The sequence below is a fragment of the Setaria italica genome, chromosome IX, assembly GCF_000263155.2.
Source record: "Setaria italica strain Yugu1 chromosome IX, Setaria_italica_v2.0, whole genome shotgun sequence".
Classification (NCBI taxonomy): domain Eukaryota; kingdom Viridiplantae; phylum Streptophyta; class Magnoliopsida; order Poales; family Poaceae; genus Setaria; species Setaria italica.
The window spans coordinates 38,037,529-38,055,237 of NC_028458.1; the positions used below are offsets into that span (position 1 = coordinate 38,037,529).

The following is a 17,709-nucleotide window of genomic DNA, read 5'->3' on the forward strand; positions in this document are numbered from 1 at the left end:
GACCGCATGAGCATATGTTTGAGCTAACCACCTAACCCTATCCCCCAAATATTCCATCTTTCTAGTACCTCCAAACCCACACACCAAACCCAACTCAAATTTGAAACCCATTTCAAATTTGAACTTCAAACCAAACTCAAACAAATAGAAAAGCACCACAAACTAAATCTGGGCCAACAACTATGTTCTCAGCCCAAACTCCACAACCAGCCCGGCCTGCCTCTGTCTCCTCACGCACGCGGCCTAGTAGGCCGGCCCAGCTCTCCGACCTAGCCCACCAAGCGTGAGACGTCAGCCTGACGTCACCATCTTACTCCCTAGTTCTTCCCCCTTCCCCCTCTCCGTCCGCGACACCACCGCCGCTGCCTGCCACCACGTCGCCTCCACCCACTCCCACTGTTCCCTGATGAGTGCGCCGCCATCGCCCGTACTCCCACCATCGCCTGCACCTGTCAGGAATCCCCCTCCGGCTCAAGAACCCGGCCACCCCTATCCACTCACCCGCGCTCCAGAGGCCACCGGCAAGCTCATGCTGATCTCCTCCACCCCCGCCTGATTCACCCTCCCCCCCGGCAGGCGCACCACATGTGCTAGCACCAGGCGCACCCACGACCGCACTCTCCCCCTGCCAACACTCCCTCCTTGACCCTATTCCTCTCCCGTTAGACGTGCCACACGCCACCGTGCCATTGACGGCCGGCCGGCCTGGTACAGGACCACCTCGGCCTGCCCGAGCTCCCGAGCCCCGGCCCTCCGCCGAGCTATAAATAGCCCCTCCCTCCACTCCTTATTTTCTCACACCTTCCCTTTCCCTCTCCATCCCACACTGGCTCGCCGGAGTAAGACCATGCTGCATCGCCCCCACCCACCGCCGTGCTCTATCCCCTAGAACCAGGCCGGGTCGAAGTCAGGGTCACCTCACAGCATCAGCCCCCTTCCCGGTGTTGTAGTGCTGCGCTACCGGCCGCTCTTCGCCAGCCACACCCTGTTGCCTGCTCGCCGCTGGCTGGTCCTGGCTGCTGCACCGCCCACTGGAAACACCCAGGTAGGGCTGTTATGCTGCCTAAATGCTTATTTGAGCTTCACACTCTCTCCAGCCCCTCTCTCGTTCTTTCCCCGCGCCGCCACATAATGTTGGCAAGCTCTAGGCTCGCTGCTGATCGCCACCCATCGTCCACACCACCCTCCACTGGTTCGCTGTGCCCTGCACCATCACCACAACCACCTCTTGCCCTACCCCGAGCTCTCCTCTACCCAGCGCAGCTCACTCCGGCAAGGGGCTCTGCCCCGGACGGCGCCGCCTCGGCCTCCACTCCCTGCACCTTGCTCTCATAGACCAAAGACACCAACCCCCCTCTCGATCCACACACACAAACACACACCACGGGCGCACCACGTGGCCCGCCGCATGGACCACGTTAGCTGCCACGTAGGCCCATGCGCCGCATCACCCTCTACCCCGCCTGTCAGCCCCTCTCCACTCTCCCCTTTGCTTTGCTACGGCCACCAGAGCAAATGCACACCAACACTTGCAAACCTTAGCTAAAAATTCCCAAAAATCACCAAAAATACTAGAGTCCATTTCAAACCTAACCATACCTTATTTGTCCAAATATCACATCCATAACCCCTATAATTAAATCCTCCTTCTCCTCAATTAATGAAAAACCCTATATTTCATGTGGCTAAAATAGGAAAAACATCCCAAATTAATCCTAGAAAATTCGAGGAAATTCTCTAAGCCCTCTAAACCTCAATTCTACTCTTTTAACCTATGTTTGGTGTATTGCTTTGATTGCTTGCTTGATTACTTATGAATAACTATGATTATGTAGAAATGACGACACCAATAATGCGTTCAACGACCCAGATTACGAAGAAGAAACTCTGAACGACCCGGACTACGAGGAAGGCAAGTCCCACAGATCATCATCATATTTTGATCCCATGTACTTATAAATAAAATAAATCTAGATAATACTGGATCACCTACTTTCCTTTATTTCTTTTCATAGCTAATCCTAATAATTTGGAGCCCTCCTTGATATCATGAACCCAATATATATTAGGTCCTACCATGATACACAAATCCTAAGGAAGAGTGAGAGTACCTTTAAAAGTAGCATAAGAGCAACTAAAGTGAGTCTAGCAACCAGTTAAGGTTGGACCCGCGAGTAACAGGGTAGCCTCATCAGAGGATCCAATCCTAAAAAGCCTACTCTGGTCATACGAGGACCGGCTCATGGGAAAGTCTTTCTAGTGGACAGTTTAGCCGCACGTGCCAAAAAGGTACAGCCTTCCTGAGTGCCTAAACATGTGAGGCCTTGATTCACACCCCACCAACTATACCTAATAAACTGTCCCAAGGGGCCACGATGGGCAACAGATAGACTGGAGCAGGACCTTCGCAGAGTCCCAGGTATGGTCAGCATGGGTCACGACTTGAGGTCTGGAGGACCTGTTGACATTGTATGTCAAGTTATGATGCATCTTTCCCTGGGATCGAGTCCACGAGTGGACATAGTGTGACCCCTGTTTAGACCCTAGCCGTGTCTGTGGACGGAGTTAGGGAATGTTGTCTAGGAATAGACACGGGTAGGTATGGGTTTCGTAGGTCAGTACCGCCTCCGTACAAGGTATGGATTGATCGAACGTGCAGGTAAAGTGTACACCTTTGCGCAGAGTTATAAAACTATTCGAATAGCCGACGCTCTCGGTCAAGATCTCATAGAGTTAAAGCTCCTATTGATTAGTCATAACCCGCTCTATGAAAAGAGTGAGGTCCAGGCTCATCCTAAGATGTGTCTAGAAATGAGGCAAAAGTCGGCTCAGGTAATCCCTGACGGATCCTGATGCTCTTAAAACTTCAGGACTAGTAGGGAGGTAGATTCCCCTCCAGGACCAACAACTTATAAATACCTGTATTCCATTCTCTTTCAATTTACAACTGTATACACTATGCATATTGTTAGCCTTCAGGTATATTTCAAACTAGCAGCTATTCCTTGAGAACCTACATGAAATAATACAGCAAATGTGGGATTTGCTGAGTACCCATTGTATGGTGCACACCCTTGCTTCCTCTTCCTTTTTTTCTTCAGAGGAAGAGGTTGCTGGTGAGGAAGATGAGAACCTTGAGGATCTGCCCTAGGAGCCAAGCCACCTGTAGGCTTGGGACTGCTACGTAGGACTCTGCTGACGCTCATTATTGACACACTTTTAGTGCCATTGAAGTGGTGTTTCCATACATATTCTTATACTAATCTGCCACTTGGCACCTGAAATAACCCCATTTTTGCATATGCATTGTATTTTGGAGGACATTCTATTTTTGCAGGAAATTGGACCTAAAAGTATATTTTTGGATAAAGCCCCAAATGAGCACCTGTCAAAGACGAAGGCCAACAGGCTCAGAAAGAGCCCAGGCCGATCGGCTTGGTGAAGACCAAGATGATCGGCCAAGGGTCTTCTGGCCTCCTCCGATGCTCATTTTTGGCAAGGACTCCTCCAAGATTACTTCAGGGCTATGTTTGTGAAGATATGGCAAGGATCACTTTAGGATCAAAGATGAATCAAAGAGGATCAAGCGGAGATTTGGAAAGTTATCAAAGATCAATCTCATTCCGAAGCTATCGACGTGCCAGGCCCACATGCATACAAAAATAAGCTTCCAGAACATCAGAGGAGACTTGACGACGAAGTTGGGCATGAGGGGATAAAAGGAAGGGCCAGGCCAATCGGCCTAGGGCTTTCCTTGCTCCTCTCACCTTCAGCCACGAGCTCTCCAGACTGTAAATACTCTGATATTTCATCGAGCACGGAGATCCATCCACCAGAACTTGACAAATAGAGGGACACACACTAGAGGGAGTTGGGGGCCACTACAAGTCTTCAAGGTTGTCTAGAAGATGGCTTAGGCTAGACCCTAGCCGTCATGGTCATCCCCGTGCGGTGAAGCCATGGTGGAGTTCTGGAGCCGAGCCTTGTGATCATCAAGACTTATGTACACACGATGGTGATATCAATCTAATCTTGTGCTTACTTTGATCTACTATGATGCATTATTATTCTCATATGTTTAGCTAGCATATGTTCTTAGTAGGAATAGATGTAATTGTGGTGATTAGCCTATGTCTTGTTGATACATCTTAGTAGTGCGTAGGAAGTCAGTTTGATTACCTTCGTGTGGTGACAACATGTGGGAACGGAAAGCCCGGACGATTGCGTAATGTTGAGTAGGATCGATGGCGAGTATTGTGAGAGTTTTTTGAGGTAAAGCTTTGGGAAATCGGAGGTTTCAACACACTCCTCGTAGTGGCAACCACAAGAAAGTAGGCCGCTTGCGAGTCGTCTTTCTGAGTGATGACTCTTTATCAAGGTGTTGCATAGATTGGTTACCACTTTGGCTGGAACTACAACAAGAAGATAATAGGCTCATGCTACCTTCGGTTATGTTACCTCATATATATGGATGTGATCTTTTTACCCTGTCTATAATACTTCTCACGATTGGGTTTACCTTTATATGCAATTCGTGCTTCATGATACGATTAGATCCGTTTAGCTAGATAGAGAACCCTAGTTAATTCGCTGCCAATCCACGGATTGATAAACCTTGGATGGAGTACTCTAAGGGAAAAGCTACGATGATCCGTGCGCTTGCGGTTCACAACTTGGCATATTAAATACCGTCAACAAGCTTTTCTGGGGCCGTTGCCGAGGATCGGCAACTCGAACCCTGGGGCGATCTATCTAATTTTTCGGACTAACCCTAATTTTTCTATTGTATATATCTTGTTTTTCCTGTTTGTGTCCTTGAAAGCAGGTAAATACTAGACGCTAGATAATCAAACATGGACTTCATCAAAGTCTCAATTCACTCTGATAAGGTGATAACAACATCAAGCCCAACTCTTTAGCAGTAGGTGCTAACTTTGTTAGTAGCCAAGCATCTGCTATCGAGTCCATACCAATGAAGACAATACAAATGCTTATAAGCAAAGTATGCCACATGTCAATTAATTTTTAAGACTAATACTTTTTGGAGATTTGTTTGTTCAAGTAACAGGTGTTGGAAGCAACCATGTCAAGCAAAGAGGAAAAAATTGGAGGACCTCTCTGCACAGAAGGAGATGATTTGGAGTTGATCAAGACTGGAGGCTCAAGAGCTTCTCCTGTGTGGATGCTCAAGAGCTTCTAATTGAGTGATGCAATCAAGGAAGAAAACTGCTTAGATCGTCAACAAAAATCATAGGAATCTCCTCTGATCCCGGCACCTTGGCTAAAGCAAGAATTATGGAGAAGGTGCATCATTGCCACCATGCTACTTGCTGGTGCAGCAATGGTGATGACCTTGAAGCCAAAGGATGTATGACATAATGCCCAACGACCACAAGATCAAGATCATCAACATCTCCAAATCAATTCACGAGAAGCTACTGTTGTCATTAAGATTTTTTCTCGACCTCAGAAAAAAAATAATAGAATATTTTTAGATATTCAGAAGCCCCATGAAGTCTATGTTCCAACAAATCCAGAATCAAGGTAATCGGAGATTCCTACCAGCGGTTATGGCCAAATCATCAAACATCGCACGTTCTGAAATTAGTTTTGGACAGTACGCAGAGCTGAAATAAAATGAGCGTAACTCTCTCAATTGAACTCCATTTTAGATGAATGACCACTCGTTAGAAAGGTAATTTCAAAAAAAATTAATAGATCTATATTTCGGTATATGTTCTATTCTGGACGCAGGGGAAAATCCACGAAGAAGAGGCAGCAGCAAGCCTATGAGAACAAGACGGAGGAGATGAGGATGACAACAATGAAGAGGAGCTTGGACAATGCTTTTATCAAGCGTACATGATCAAATTCAGAAGATTAGAACAAAATAAAAATCTCTGGAGCATTGGCACATGAAGACACAAGCAGGCTACATCCAATACAAAGAGGTGTTAGAAGCAAACCCCGAAGGATTACAAAGATGACATCAAGTTGCATGGGCACTTTGGATTCACACGCAAAGAACCATGGCTTCGCATGAACATGATCAAGGTAAGAAGTCTAGCTATATGACTATAACTAAAGCGCTTTGCGGGAAGCAACCCATCTTTTTATTTTCTTTATTAAGATGACGGTCTATATTATGCTTTTTAATTGAAACCATCAAGTAACATTGTACCATTGCTCTAACAAATTCTGCAACCACATGTTGTATGCTTTAAAAAATATTGAGGCAGCACTTTGTTATTTGATCTTGGAAAACTTGTAGACCCTTTTTGCGTGCTTTTAGTGTTTAAAGTATTTTTCTTTGTGTCTTTTTAGAGACAAATATGAAGCATGGCACCACCCCTTTGATTCTAAACTTGTGGCTAGTTAATTTAGGCTAACTTTTATTTTGTTTTAGACCACCTCCATATCATGTCATATCATTTCATTTATCCACCTCATGTTGCATTGCATTTTCATGTTATTTTTATCAAAATCCTTTTCCACCTAAGCCTTCCTATCAGCCCAGCTGAAAACCAGAGCCAACATAGGTTGAATTAACTTGTATTGATCAGCTTGCTGTTCAGATCGATCTAAGTTATTTTTGCCTCTGTTCTAACTACACCCTTACCCAGAGCCATCCTAAAACCATAGGTTTTTGCATTTCATCCAAAAAAATAGGCCCTTCCTTTTCTTTTTATTTTACAAGACCCCCTTAGTTACAATTTCTATGCTTGATTTCTCTCTTCAAAATTCTTGTTTCAAGCCAAAAATATAGGATACATATAAACCTACCCTTAGCCTTGTTAGTTTGATTGTTGGGGATTTTTGATGAATGATTTTCTTGTTGACATTGCTTGACTTCTTATGAAGTGGCTAGCCATACTTTGTCATTCAACTAACTGCGGAACAACATCGATAGTCTTTTCAAACTTGCTAGCCTTTGTTTTTCCTAACCCTTTTGAATGTGCATTTGCATTTATTCCATCATTCATGTGTTAGCTTGACTTTCTCCTAAAAACTTTTATGATGAATGCTTTCATATATATGTTAATGCTTCGAGGGCATTTTTCCCTTGCAATCTTGTGTAAACATGGTGTTTAGACTTGGTTGCAGACCATCATCATTCGGTTTAATAAACCTTGCTAGCTTTTTATTTTGCATTGGTTGGTTTATAAGTTTTGCAATGCGCTCTATTTTTCTTATGCTGAAAGGAGTTATTGATCTTTGGATAAGCATGGTGTTTAACCATGATTAACAATTTTTTTATGGCTATGGAGGATTTCAGCAACCTAGCTGTAAGCATGTTGCTTAGAACTTGGTGCAAACATTGTCTTTGTTTATGTTCCTACCTATCATTTGCATTCACACTTGCACTCACGTACACTCATTAGATTTTTTTATTTTACTGGATTAGCTATGCTACAAGTTAAAGTCTTAAGGAAGTTGTTGGTTTGTTGGCGATTGCTTCTACTCCCGACAGTTACCCCAAGAGTAGTATGTGCACTTGAATTGTTTTGCAGGCATGGTGAAGCATTTTCATGAAAGGAAAAGAGAAGAAATTGAAGGACAATAAAGGCAACAAAAGTGAAGAAGCATAAAGATAAGCTCCGGACACGTAGCACAAGGATTTCAATGATCATAAAATGCTTCATCTTCTTCTTCCATGACTAGCACAATGCTAAGCGTGGGGGAGGACTTGGCGGATGAAGAATACAAGGATCACGGTCACTAGAAGATGCTTATTTTTCTTCTTCCATGCTAAGCACAATGCTTAAGCATGGGGGAGGCTGCCCTACACTTCATTACAAGCATCAAAAGGATGGTAAATTCTTCCTCAACCTTCTCTTTGTCCATCTCTTAATGCCTGTGTATATAAGCTCGATACAACCTTTGTATATCTCTCCCTATAATAATATGGCTACTAGGAGTACAACCTAGTTTTTGTTACCTTTAAATCTTGATCACCATCACCTTGTGCTCACCACAATGTTAATAATTTTGGTATAATTTTTCTTATGGACAAATGATGAAGGTTGCCGCTTTGTTTTACTTACACAATGTTGTATATGACTTGACTAATTGCACTCTATTCAATGAACCTAAATTGATTAAATACCGACTCTTTTAATTGTGGAGGTTAAATGACTAAATTCTAGACCCACAAGCTATATGTTGCTCTTTGATTTAAGTTTTCTAATGACCTGATACCTTAATTTATTTTTATTTAAAATTAATTCATATGCTATCTACATTAGTGAATCTCTTGCAAAATTCTACCTACCAGAGCCTATATACATGCATGATATTTCATGATGAAACCTTTAGATTGCAAACTTATATTTTGATGGAAATCCCTAGTCAGTTCGCTGCCGATCCACGGATTGATAAACCTTGGATGGAATACTCTAAGGGAAAAGCTACAATGATCCGTGCGCTTGCGGTTCAAAACTTGGCATGTCAACTACTGTCAACAGGGAGCACGACGCGTGCCCGCCGATGGAGGGAGGAAGAGGAAGGTGGCACAACATGTCGGTGGATGGAGGCAAGGGAGGACGGGCGGTCTACTGACGAAGGAAGGTAGGCGAGCATGACGCGTGCCCGCTGGTAGAGGGCAGGAGAGGAGGGTGTCTTGTCCTATTGGTGGAGGGAGACATGGAAGGACGAACGAAGCGCGCCCGCCAGCGGAGGAAGGAAGAGGAGGGTGGCGCAACCCACCGGTGAAGGAAGGTAGGGGAGGACGGCGTGCGCCCACTAGCGGAGGGAGAGAGAGGATGGCGACGCCTAGCCATCGGAGGGAGCGAGAGGGCGCGAGAGAGACAGAGAGATGCGAGGGACGAGGGGAAGACAATTCAGTGAATATAGAGCGGGTTGGCTCGGTATTGAGGGTATTGAGGATGTGGGAGTTAGAGTGACATGAATACCGATTGGTATTGGCGTTGAATTCCAATTCTGGATTGTAGTGCATCCAAACAGTCGACATTTGAATCTACCAATGCCAATTCCGAATTCTGAGGTTGAATATCTACATCCAAACATAGTGTAAGAGTAAATTGTGGGGGTAGTCCAACCTTCCGTCGCGATTACATATCATCGTTTGAAGAAATTCCTTCTAAGCCAGAGGCATTATTTCAACCCCAAAAAATTTCAACCTGCACGGATATAGAATACACCATACACGGGAGGTAAGATGATAATCGTGCTACTCGGGAGGTGAGAGTGTGATTGGACTGACAACGTGCATTCGGCCCAAGGCACCCGGATACGGTACATACCAAATTTGGCCCATGTTTTTTGTTTCTCATTTTATTTTTTCCATCCTTTTTCTTCTCTTTTGTTCATTTCTGACGCGTTCTTATTGTTTTCGACAAAACTAAATTTTCCTATTTTCTTGGTTTTTTTGTAATTATACCTTTTCTTTATGCTTTTTCATTTCCATTTATTACTTTTTTATTTCTTCTTTTCTTTTATTTTTAGTAATACTAACTTTTCTATTTTATACCAACTTTCTTACCATGTATTGATATTTTATTTGTATTTTAAAATAACTTATTCGTAATATCGACGTATTTGTTCTTCATATAAAACCACTTTTGCAGACTAATTTGTTTGTTATGTTAATTTTTTTGTTCGATTTATAGATTAAATTGTTTCACTTGTAAGAATAACTCATTCGTGATGTGGACATATTTGTTCTTTATGTAAACCAATTTTTTCATGTGTGGAGCCATTTTGTTTACTTTTATAGACTAATTTGTTCGTTATGTTGCTTTTCTAGAATAAATTGTTTGTCTGCGCGAATAATATGTTTTCAATGTGTACATGTTTGTTTTTCATGTCAAACAATTTATTCATGTGTAGAGTAATTTTATCTACTTAAAATATTTTCATATCATGAATAAACAGTGCATAAATAATTTGTGGAAAACCAACAATTAGGTCAAGTTGTGATAAATAGTGCGTTGGCAGCAAATAAGTACACCTGCGGGCTGCTGCCCAATATGAACTAATGAACCTATTGGAGGAGCAGTATGCGGCCCGCTTGTGTGCTTCTCATGCTATGCAATCCGCTTGAAATGCTCATATGCTCGCAGCCCGCTAGTGCCCTTCTCCTGCTCGTGGCATGGTCCTAACCCCCCTCTCCCCGCTGTGTGTGACCCGCTCAAGCTTTAGGTAATGGGTTTCCATATAACTTCATTTGCTAAATTCAAAAAATTTGGAAATGAAGTGAGTAAAAATCCAAAACACAAATTCCTCTTTTCTATTTTGCATATGGATTACCCGAGACTCGAACCTGGAACTAGTCGAATGTTAGTGCTTGTAATGATGAGTTTATACATGAGATTCAGTTAAGGAGTTATGTGGATGTAAAGGTTGCATGGTTTGATCACTATGAGTCCAACACACAATCTCCTTTGTGTTTGAGAATTTCATAGAGTAGCTTGAATTAGGGGTGCAATAGGTGCACCTTAGTGTATCTCCTCTTTATTTCAATTTTTCAAAAGAACTAAAGAGGGTCAGTGGATACCCTTAGGATCACTAATTCTCACCTCTAGGTTGGGTATGAAATGACTGAGAATTTGAAGATATACTAATTCTTACATGGGAAACAACTTTGAAATGGGTTGAGAATAATTGCGAGTGATAGAGACATAAATGTGATAGTGTACTTTGATCATGATGACAACATTGCAAGCTTGAACTAGGATGATATTGTAGCCAACCTAATTGTACATTTGCCCAATATTGTAAACCACACAAGGTGGACAATGTGCTAAAGAAAGTTAATGAGAAACTTTCTAAGTTTTACTCTAATCTAGAAAGTAGCAGTAGAGGCTAGTTGTTGGTGAGATTCAACAAGAGTTTCAGCGGATGAAGAAAATGGTAATGGCTAGGGATGGTAGCTTTTATAATTTAGACTTTGTGGCACTGATTATGAATTAGTGGATGAAAATAGTGACTATTTGAAGATTATGTTGATCAATATATAGTTGATGATGGCATAGTTAATGGATAGAAGATAGCAAAGGGCAAGAAGGCTAAAGGTAGTCAACTGAATAGAAGTGTAGTGGTAATACGACCTTTACACTGGTGATGAAGGCTTGGATCTTCTAGAATCTGATGATGAAGTAGTTTGATATTTTAGTCATTCTGGCTAGAGGACCTAAACAATCCATAAAATTGGGATGGTATTTCCTTCTATTGAGGTCTAAAGAAAATTAAAAAATCCTAAATACAATGTGAAGAGAATGGGTTTAGAGAAAAATGCCAAGAGATCGTAGGATAAGGATTAATGCCATCATGCTCTAGGCTCCATGGAATTTGTATGCTTAAATGGATGGCAGGGGTTAAGTTTTTGCAATAAATACATGCCTTGGTGAGCACAATTGTTAGAAGGAATGGGTGCTCCAAAGGTGTATTTCAAAGTGGCTAGCTGAAAAGTACATTGAGACATTTATGACTGATGGAATCAGTCCATGTCTGTATCTATGTGGTGTGCTCATGTTCTGATTATTTGATTATCACATTCCAAATTTCTATCTGGCAACTGATAAGTTAGTAGTTGATAACTAAATTTAGTATTGGACTTAAGCATGCTTTTTCTGAACACCATGGATTCTTAACTAACTCGACTTTGGATCCATGGCATCAATCTGAATTGGGGGGGAGGGGGGTAGTATAGAGCACGAGGATGAGAAGAGGGGAATGATTCAGGATGAGACAGCGGAACAAGATTATAGGGATACATAGGGAACAAATTTTTTAAGAGGGAAAGGAAAAAATGCAAATCCCAAACCTCAATCAGGCTCCACGGCACATAGCTCATGTAGGATCCGATGTGGCAGTCCACCTAGGATCCGATGTGGCAGTCCACCCGTTTGGACCTCTAGTGATCCACTTAGGTAGTTTATGTGACTCAATCAATGCACTTTACTCAAACCAAGATAATAGCTCATAGAACCATAGAAATCATCTCATAAACTATTAAAGGAAAAATGGGAAAGCTTCTTGTGTCGCAAACTATAGCAAAAATAAGGGAAAATGCAAACCACCTATTTGTTGGAAACATAAAAACCTCTATAAAAAATATAGTTAGAAGTTTTCAAAAAATGAAATGATGCACATCCTAGTGCATCCATGTATGTACTTTTTTAGAAAAGTGCAGTTGCAAAGTCGTTATGTAAAAATTAATACAAAAACAAAAAGTTTTAGGACATCTGCAACAAAAGATAATTTTGTCTTCTAATGCACGTGTACTTGAAATTTATCATTTAGGATAAATTTTATAGATTAGTTTTCATCTCAACTTTTGTGACAAAGTATGTAACACCCTGTCCTCCAAAGCCGCACCACCCAACCCTTCCGAGGGGTGGGCACGAGTACACATAGCACCCTGCTTACACTTTCGTCCTCGCTTCGTGTAAAAGGGTTAACCTGAAGATACTATGGTCAGAGGATAAAGACTTATAATAAATTGGCTCCACCCTTACTCAACTAGCAAGATGGTACTAAACATGCGCACCTGTGCTCATGGACCACTACTGGGCCAACCAAATTGGGTCGACCAAATTGGGTCGGGTGTCACATGCACCCCCTCAAAGGACCCAACATCCTCACTGGTCCAACTCACCCACACTTGGGCAAATGTCCAGAAACGTTCCCTCTTAGTGCACGACCGTACGTCCAGTGCCGGCGCCATATGCCACGCCATGTGTCCCATCCAGAGTCCACACGTGCATGGGCCATATGCCCGTACACTAACCCGTACATGCAACCGCGAGGGTCTATGAATGCAGGGTCTATGAATGCACTATGGATGTGTATCGTTTTAAATTTTTTTAAAAAACTTCTAAGTATATCTCTTAGGGGTTTCACGTGTTCCCCAAAAAGATGGTTTGTTACTGAATATTTCCTAGAAACTAGTGGGGTTGGCCCGGTTGCGCAGATAGTATAAAAATCCATAGTGGGTAATATCGTTCTGGTTTTATCACCAATTTATATTTTTACCTTACTGTCACTTTTCTTTCTATCACCACTATGCCTGCTCCATGATATATCTTTTTCATTTGTTTGAGTTCTACCGCCTAACCATACCACGTTGTTTTATTTCATAAAGGCTTTGTTCTCCATGCATCAATTCTCATTTTCTATGCTATTCCTATCACATAGTTTTTCTCTATCACCTCCCTAATGTTGTGATCTTGAGTTACACGTTTCAAACCATGTGCAACAACAACATTTTCACTTCCATGTCTGGCTCTATGCCAGAGTTTTTGGTTCCACCATCACCAATCTATTTTTCTTACAGACCCAGACAGGTTAATTATCGGTCTAAATATTAACAGAGAAGAGAAATATAGAAAAATAGAACAAACCAATCTTTGTCTTCGTCGATGTTAGTGGTCCTGTTGAAGAGAAGACAATAAGGGCGAAAGAGAGATGGAAAATATAAAAACCGCTATCTATATACATTATATTTATAAGGGTTGGTGAGAGAAATGCACTAAGCATTGATTGTGTGGTAGCTAAATTTGTCTGCATGATATTAAATAGCATGGTTTTATCTAAGGGATACCATTTTGTTTGTGGGACGAACACTAGAGCAGGGGTAAAGACTATTATGCTCAATTTTGCACATCTTTTAAAAAATTATCCGTGCATAGATTAAAATGTAATCTATCCTCAAATTCCTCATACGTGTAGTTCTTTCAAACTTTCCATAGAGATTTTGTAAAATGAAGGTGAGGGTATGGTGATCTTTCCTTCCTCCTATAGCGTACTATAGAAAACCACGGTTTTGCAATGTCCTCTGGCCAATTTCTAACAATACGGTGTACTATAGGCAATACCGAGTTTTTTTAGTGTACTTGACACAAATATAACCAAATCAAACTGTGATTTCAAACATGGACGCTACATATGAGTGCGTGTCATTGGTGTACGTATGCACGGCCCTCTCTAAATATACACAAAAAAGGTCACAAATATAATCTTAGGCGCATTGCAATACCCTCTCAAACTTGAACTTTAAGCTCAATCTCGTGCTGTCGTGCATCAGTGCATGCTGTGTACAATTAAGAGGGATGCAATGCACTTCCTAACTCCAACTGGTCCTTCAAGATTGGATCAGATGCACGATAGAATTCACACGTGGTTCACCGTTCACCAATACACCCTTGTGCATCTGATAATTTAATTTCCTCTGAAAAATTACACTAGTTGAATTCACAAACTCAAATAAAGTAGGGTCTAGAGAACCTAGCTGAAACTAGTTTAGTTTTTCAGCTAGTGTCATATCTAGCTGCATAGGAAAACTGACTGCTACTGCATAGTTTAAAGAAGCTCGGTTTACTTTTCTTGGCATCCGTCAGAAGCCAAAGTCAGAACAGTCGTGTTTCCCATGTCCTAGAACGATAATTAAATTCAGTGTTGGGCTGTTGGCTTACCCATCATGTTCACATTAGAGGATACTAGTCAGTAAGTTGTAACTACCATAATACCACTTTTATCAATGATGTGCACAAGTGTACTGTATAGAATAGCAGAGTCCCACTGGTTTTTCCCCTTCAGAAATGAGACAGAGTTCAGACTTCAGACTGGCCGGTGGCTGACTGGCTGCATAATGCTTTCGTCTAAAAACTAGTTGGTGGGTGGACATACCTGTCAGCTGCATAAACGCTGCATCGGATCAACAAATTCAGTTTAAAAATAACAACAGATGCACACATAATAATAGCTTTGCAATGATGCGAAGATTATCCACGTATTGTACGTGACAGGCCTGCGGTTCTGTACTGGCTCCCGGCCGGTTGCGCCACATATCCTATCCTGCTTATAATGGAATCTATCCATCCTCCCCATCCAACTTCGAAGAGCTGTGCGTATGGTGCACTTCGATCTGAACGAGATTATTTGCGCGAATTATTTGCAGGTAACATGCCCATAACTGCCATGATGTGATTGTATAATGGTATGCGCCCGCGAACCGACACCTTCCTTTCCTCCATGATTCGCGCGGTGGCCATGTGACGCGACGGACCTCGCGAGCTCCTCTACTCCAACGCGGGCCAGGCACGTCGGGTGCAGCGAGCGACCATCGACGACGCCGCGGCCGGCCGGCCGATTGGTAGTTCGATCGCCCCGCGCCCGCGCCGCCCCGCCCCCCTCTCCCCCCCCCACCCCCCCACCCCCCGACTTTCCTGTCCTGCCCTGCCTATAAATACCCGCGGCAATGTCCTCCACCTCACACCATCGAAACACAAACCAGACAGCAGGTGCCAGTGCCAAGCAGCAGCTAGCTAGTAGTTCCATTCGGTCCTAGCTAGTGCAGGCATGGCCGCTGGGCTCTCCTTCAAGGCCGTGGCGCTTGCCGCGCTCCTCTCCGTGCTCGTCGCCTATGGCGCTCGCGCTCAGCAGCAGCCGAGCAACGCCACGGAGTCCCAGGACAGGTCCTTGCTGTCCTACAGCGGTGGCTGGCTCCCGGCCAAGGCCACCTGGTACGGCGCGCCCACCGGCGCCGGCCCCGACGACAACGGTATGGACCAAGATACCTCTCCGCGTGTCTCATCAGCATTTGTTGTCCGGTCCTGGGCAATGTGGCATTGTGGCTCATCCTGTGCCGTGTCTTGGTGCTGAATCTTTGCCAGGCGGTGCGTGCGGGTTCAAGCACACCAACCAGTACCCCTTCTCGTCCATGACTTCCTGCGGCAACGAGCCCATCTTCAAGGACGGCAAGGGCTGCGGCTCATGCTACCAGGTGCGTTGCGTACTGATCCGGTTTCGCCATGGCGCCGATCGCCATGCACGATTATAGCAGTTGGTGCCCGGTCATTTTATTTGGTTGGTCAAATAAAGATGCCAGTTAGCGTCCGCAGCGCCACAGGTTGCTCATCTTTATGATGGGCAGCTAGCTAGGCCAGGACTAGGAGTACGTGCACCCGTTGACCTTGTGCTTGGCTTCCTCCAGATTCGATGCCTCAAGAGCAACCACCCTGCCTGCTCCGGCGCGCCGCAGACGGTGGTCATCACCGACATGAATTACTACCCGGTGGCCAAGTACCACTTCGACCTCAGCGGGACGGCGTTCGGCGCCATGGCCAACCCAGGCCTCAACGACAAGCTCCGCCACGCCGGGATCATCGACATGCAGTTCAGGAGGGTGCCGTGCAACTTCCCGGGCCTGACCATCAACTTCGTCGTCCAACACGGCTCGAACCCCATGTACCTGGCGGTGCTCGTCGAGTTCGAGGACAAGGACGGCGACGTGGTGCAGGTGGACATCATGCAGCACAACTCCGGCTACTGGGAGCCGATGCACGAGTCCTGGGGATCCATCTGGAGGATCGACCCCAACCGCCCGCTCCAGGGCCCTTACTCGCTGCGCATCACCAACGAGTCCGGCAGGCAACTCGTCGCCAAGAACGTCATCCCGGCCAACTACATCCCCGACACCAACTACCGCTCCTACGTCCAGTACTAACTGCTCGCGTCGATCGATCAGATAGCCGCATGATGAGCTCCATCATCGGCTTAAGTGTTCTCGCTTAGTGGTGGCCGGCCGTTGTTGGCAATTGCGCTGAGGATTTTTCACCTCAGTTCCATTGTTGGTGTGTGTGTGTGTGTGTGTCCTGAAGATTTGTGGGAAATTAGAGGAGGCAAGCATCAATGTGCTCTCCCGCCCACTGTCACTCTACCATTACCGGTGTGTAACCAGCAAAATATGGTCATAATTTATACGTGTGCTGCTATTTAACTAGCATGCTGTCTGAAAAGCAGGACTCCCTGCCTTTTGAGCATTTCAGCTTATTCACTACTCCTGTACTCCGGAAATTACTAGTTTCGCTGCACTTGCAGCCTAAATTTTCCATCCTCTTCGTTTCAAAAAAAAAATACATCTTCTGTATACCAATTTTCATGTACGATCAAACCCTGAACTTTGAGAACCTCAATGTAGGAGTATCACTAAAGCAGTACTGTTATGTGGTTCTCACTTCTCACGAATTACGATGTCAGGGCCTCCATGGCTCATAAATGGATTGACTTTCTACCCAGATGATTCTGGTCTGTATTCTAGTACAGGCTGGTCTGTAGCTGACTCGGAAATGCACCTCTTTTCTTCATAGTACGGCCACCCACCAGAGATTCAGAGGACTGTTAACGATAAGCCTTTTTCTATCCGATATTGTTCCAGCAGATTTGTCGGTTGAGAAAAGCTCATGAAAGTTCTCAATCCAACTCCAATCTATCACAAAGCAAACAGCACTGCTCTCTACTCTACTACTCCTACATTACGGTGGTAAGTTCGCTGGTGATGGGAAAGCAAATCATTCTGCAGATCTTCCAACAAAAGTCCCTTTCCCGCCAAAGCTCTTGCGCAACCGATTCCATAACCGTCAATCCTCGAAGTAATCATGGACGGGTCTTACTTTCACGTGGGACCCGCCAAAGAAATCGTTGCCAAAAGAAATTATCGCAAGGCCCCATTGGATTCGCGCCGTGATTACAGGCGCTAAACCCCAAGGTAATTAACATGGCTGACTTGCAATTAATAGAAGCTTCGGCGAGCCAGACGACTTCCTTCGCCTGTGTCAGTAAATGTTACTAGTAAACACGATCACGTGATGTTGCTCAAGAAAAAATGCCGATGGAATTGTGAACTGATTATGGCGATGATCGAGGATGGATCTGTGATTCAAGGGAAAATTTCGGGACACGTTGCCG

General features: G+C 44.1%; 1 protein-coding gene across 1 annotated transcript; it reads left to right on the forward strand.

Annotated features, from left to right (window-relative positions):
• Positions 1 to 15,220: 15,220 nt before the first annotated feature.
• On the forward strand, positions 15,221 to 16,755 carry LOC101761745 (expansin-B3). Its single transcript, XM_004983638.3, has 3 exons — positions 15,221 to 15,523; positions 15,636 to 15,745; positions 15,956 to 16,755. The coding sequence occupies exons 1-3, from the start codon at positions 15,322 to 15,324 to the stop codon at positions 16,466 to 16,468; spliced, it is 825 nt and encodes a 274-aa protein (XP_004983695.1). The 5' UTR covers positions 15,221 to 15,321; the 3' UTR covers positions 16,469 to 16,755.
• The last annotated feature ends 954 nt before the right edge of the window (positions 16,756 to 17,709 follow it).

What these genes read in the sequence shown, in the direction of transcription:
- LOC101761745 (XM_004983638.3), top strand. Translation starts at nt 15,322, where the DNA reads ATGGCCGCTGGGCTCTCCTTCAAGGCCGTGGCGCTTGCCGCGCTCCTC. An exon ending in CGCCGGCCCCGACGACAACG is followed by an intron (nt 15,524 to 15,635) that starts GTATGGACCAAG and finishes AATCTTTGCCAG; the next exon opens with GCGGTGCGTGCGGGTTCAAG. An exon ending in GCTGCGGCTCATGCTACCAG is followed by an intron (nt 15,746 to 15,955) that starts GTGCGTTGCGTA and finishes GGCTTCCTCCAG; the next exon opens with ATTCGATGCCTCAAGAGCAA.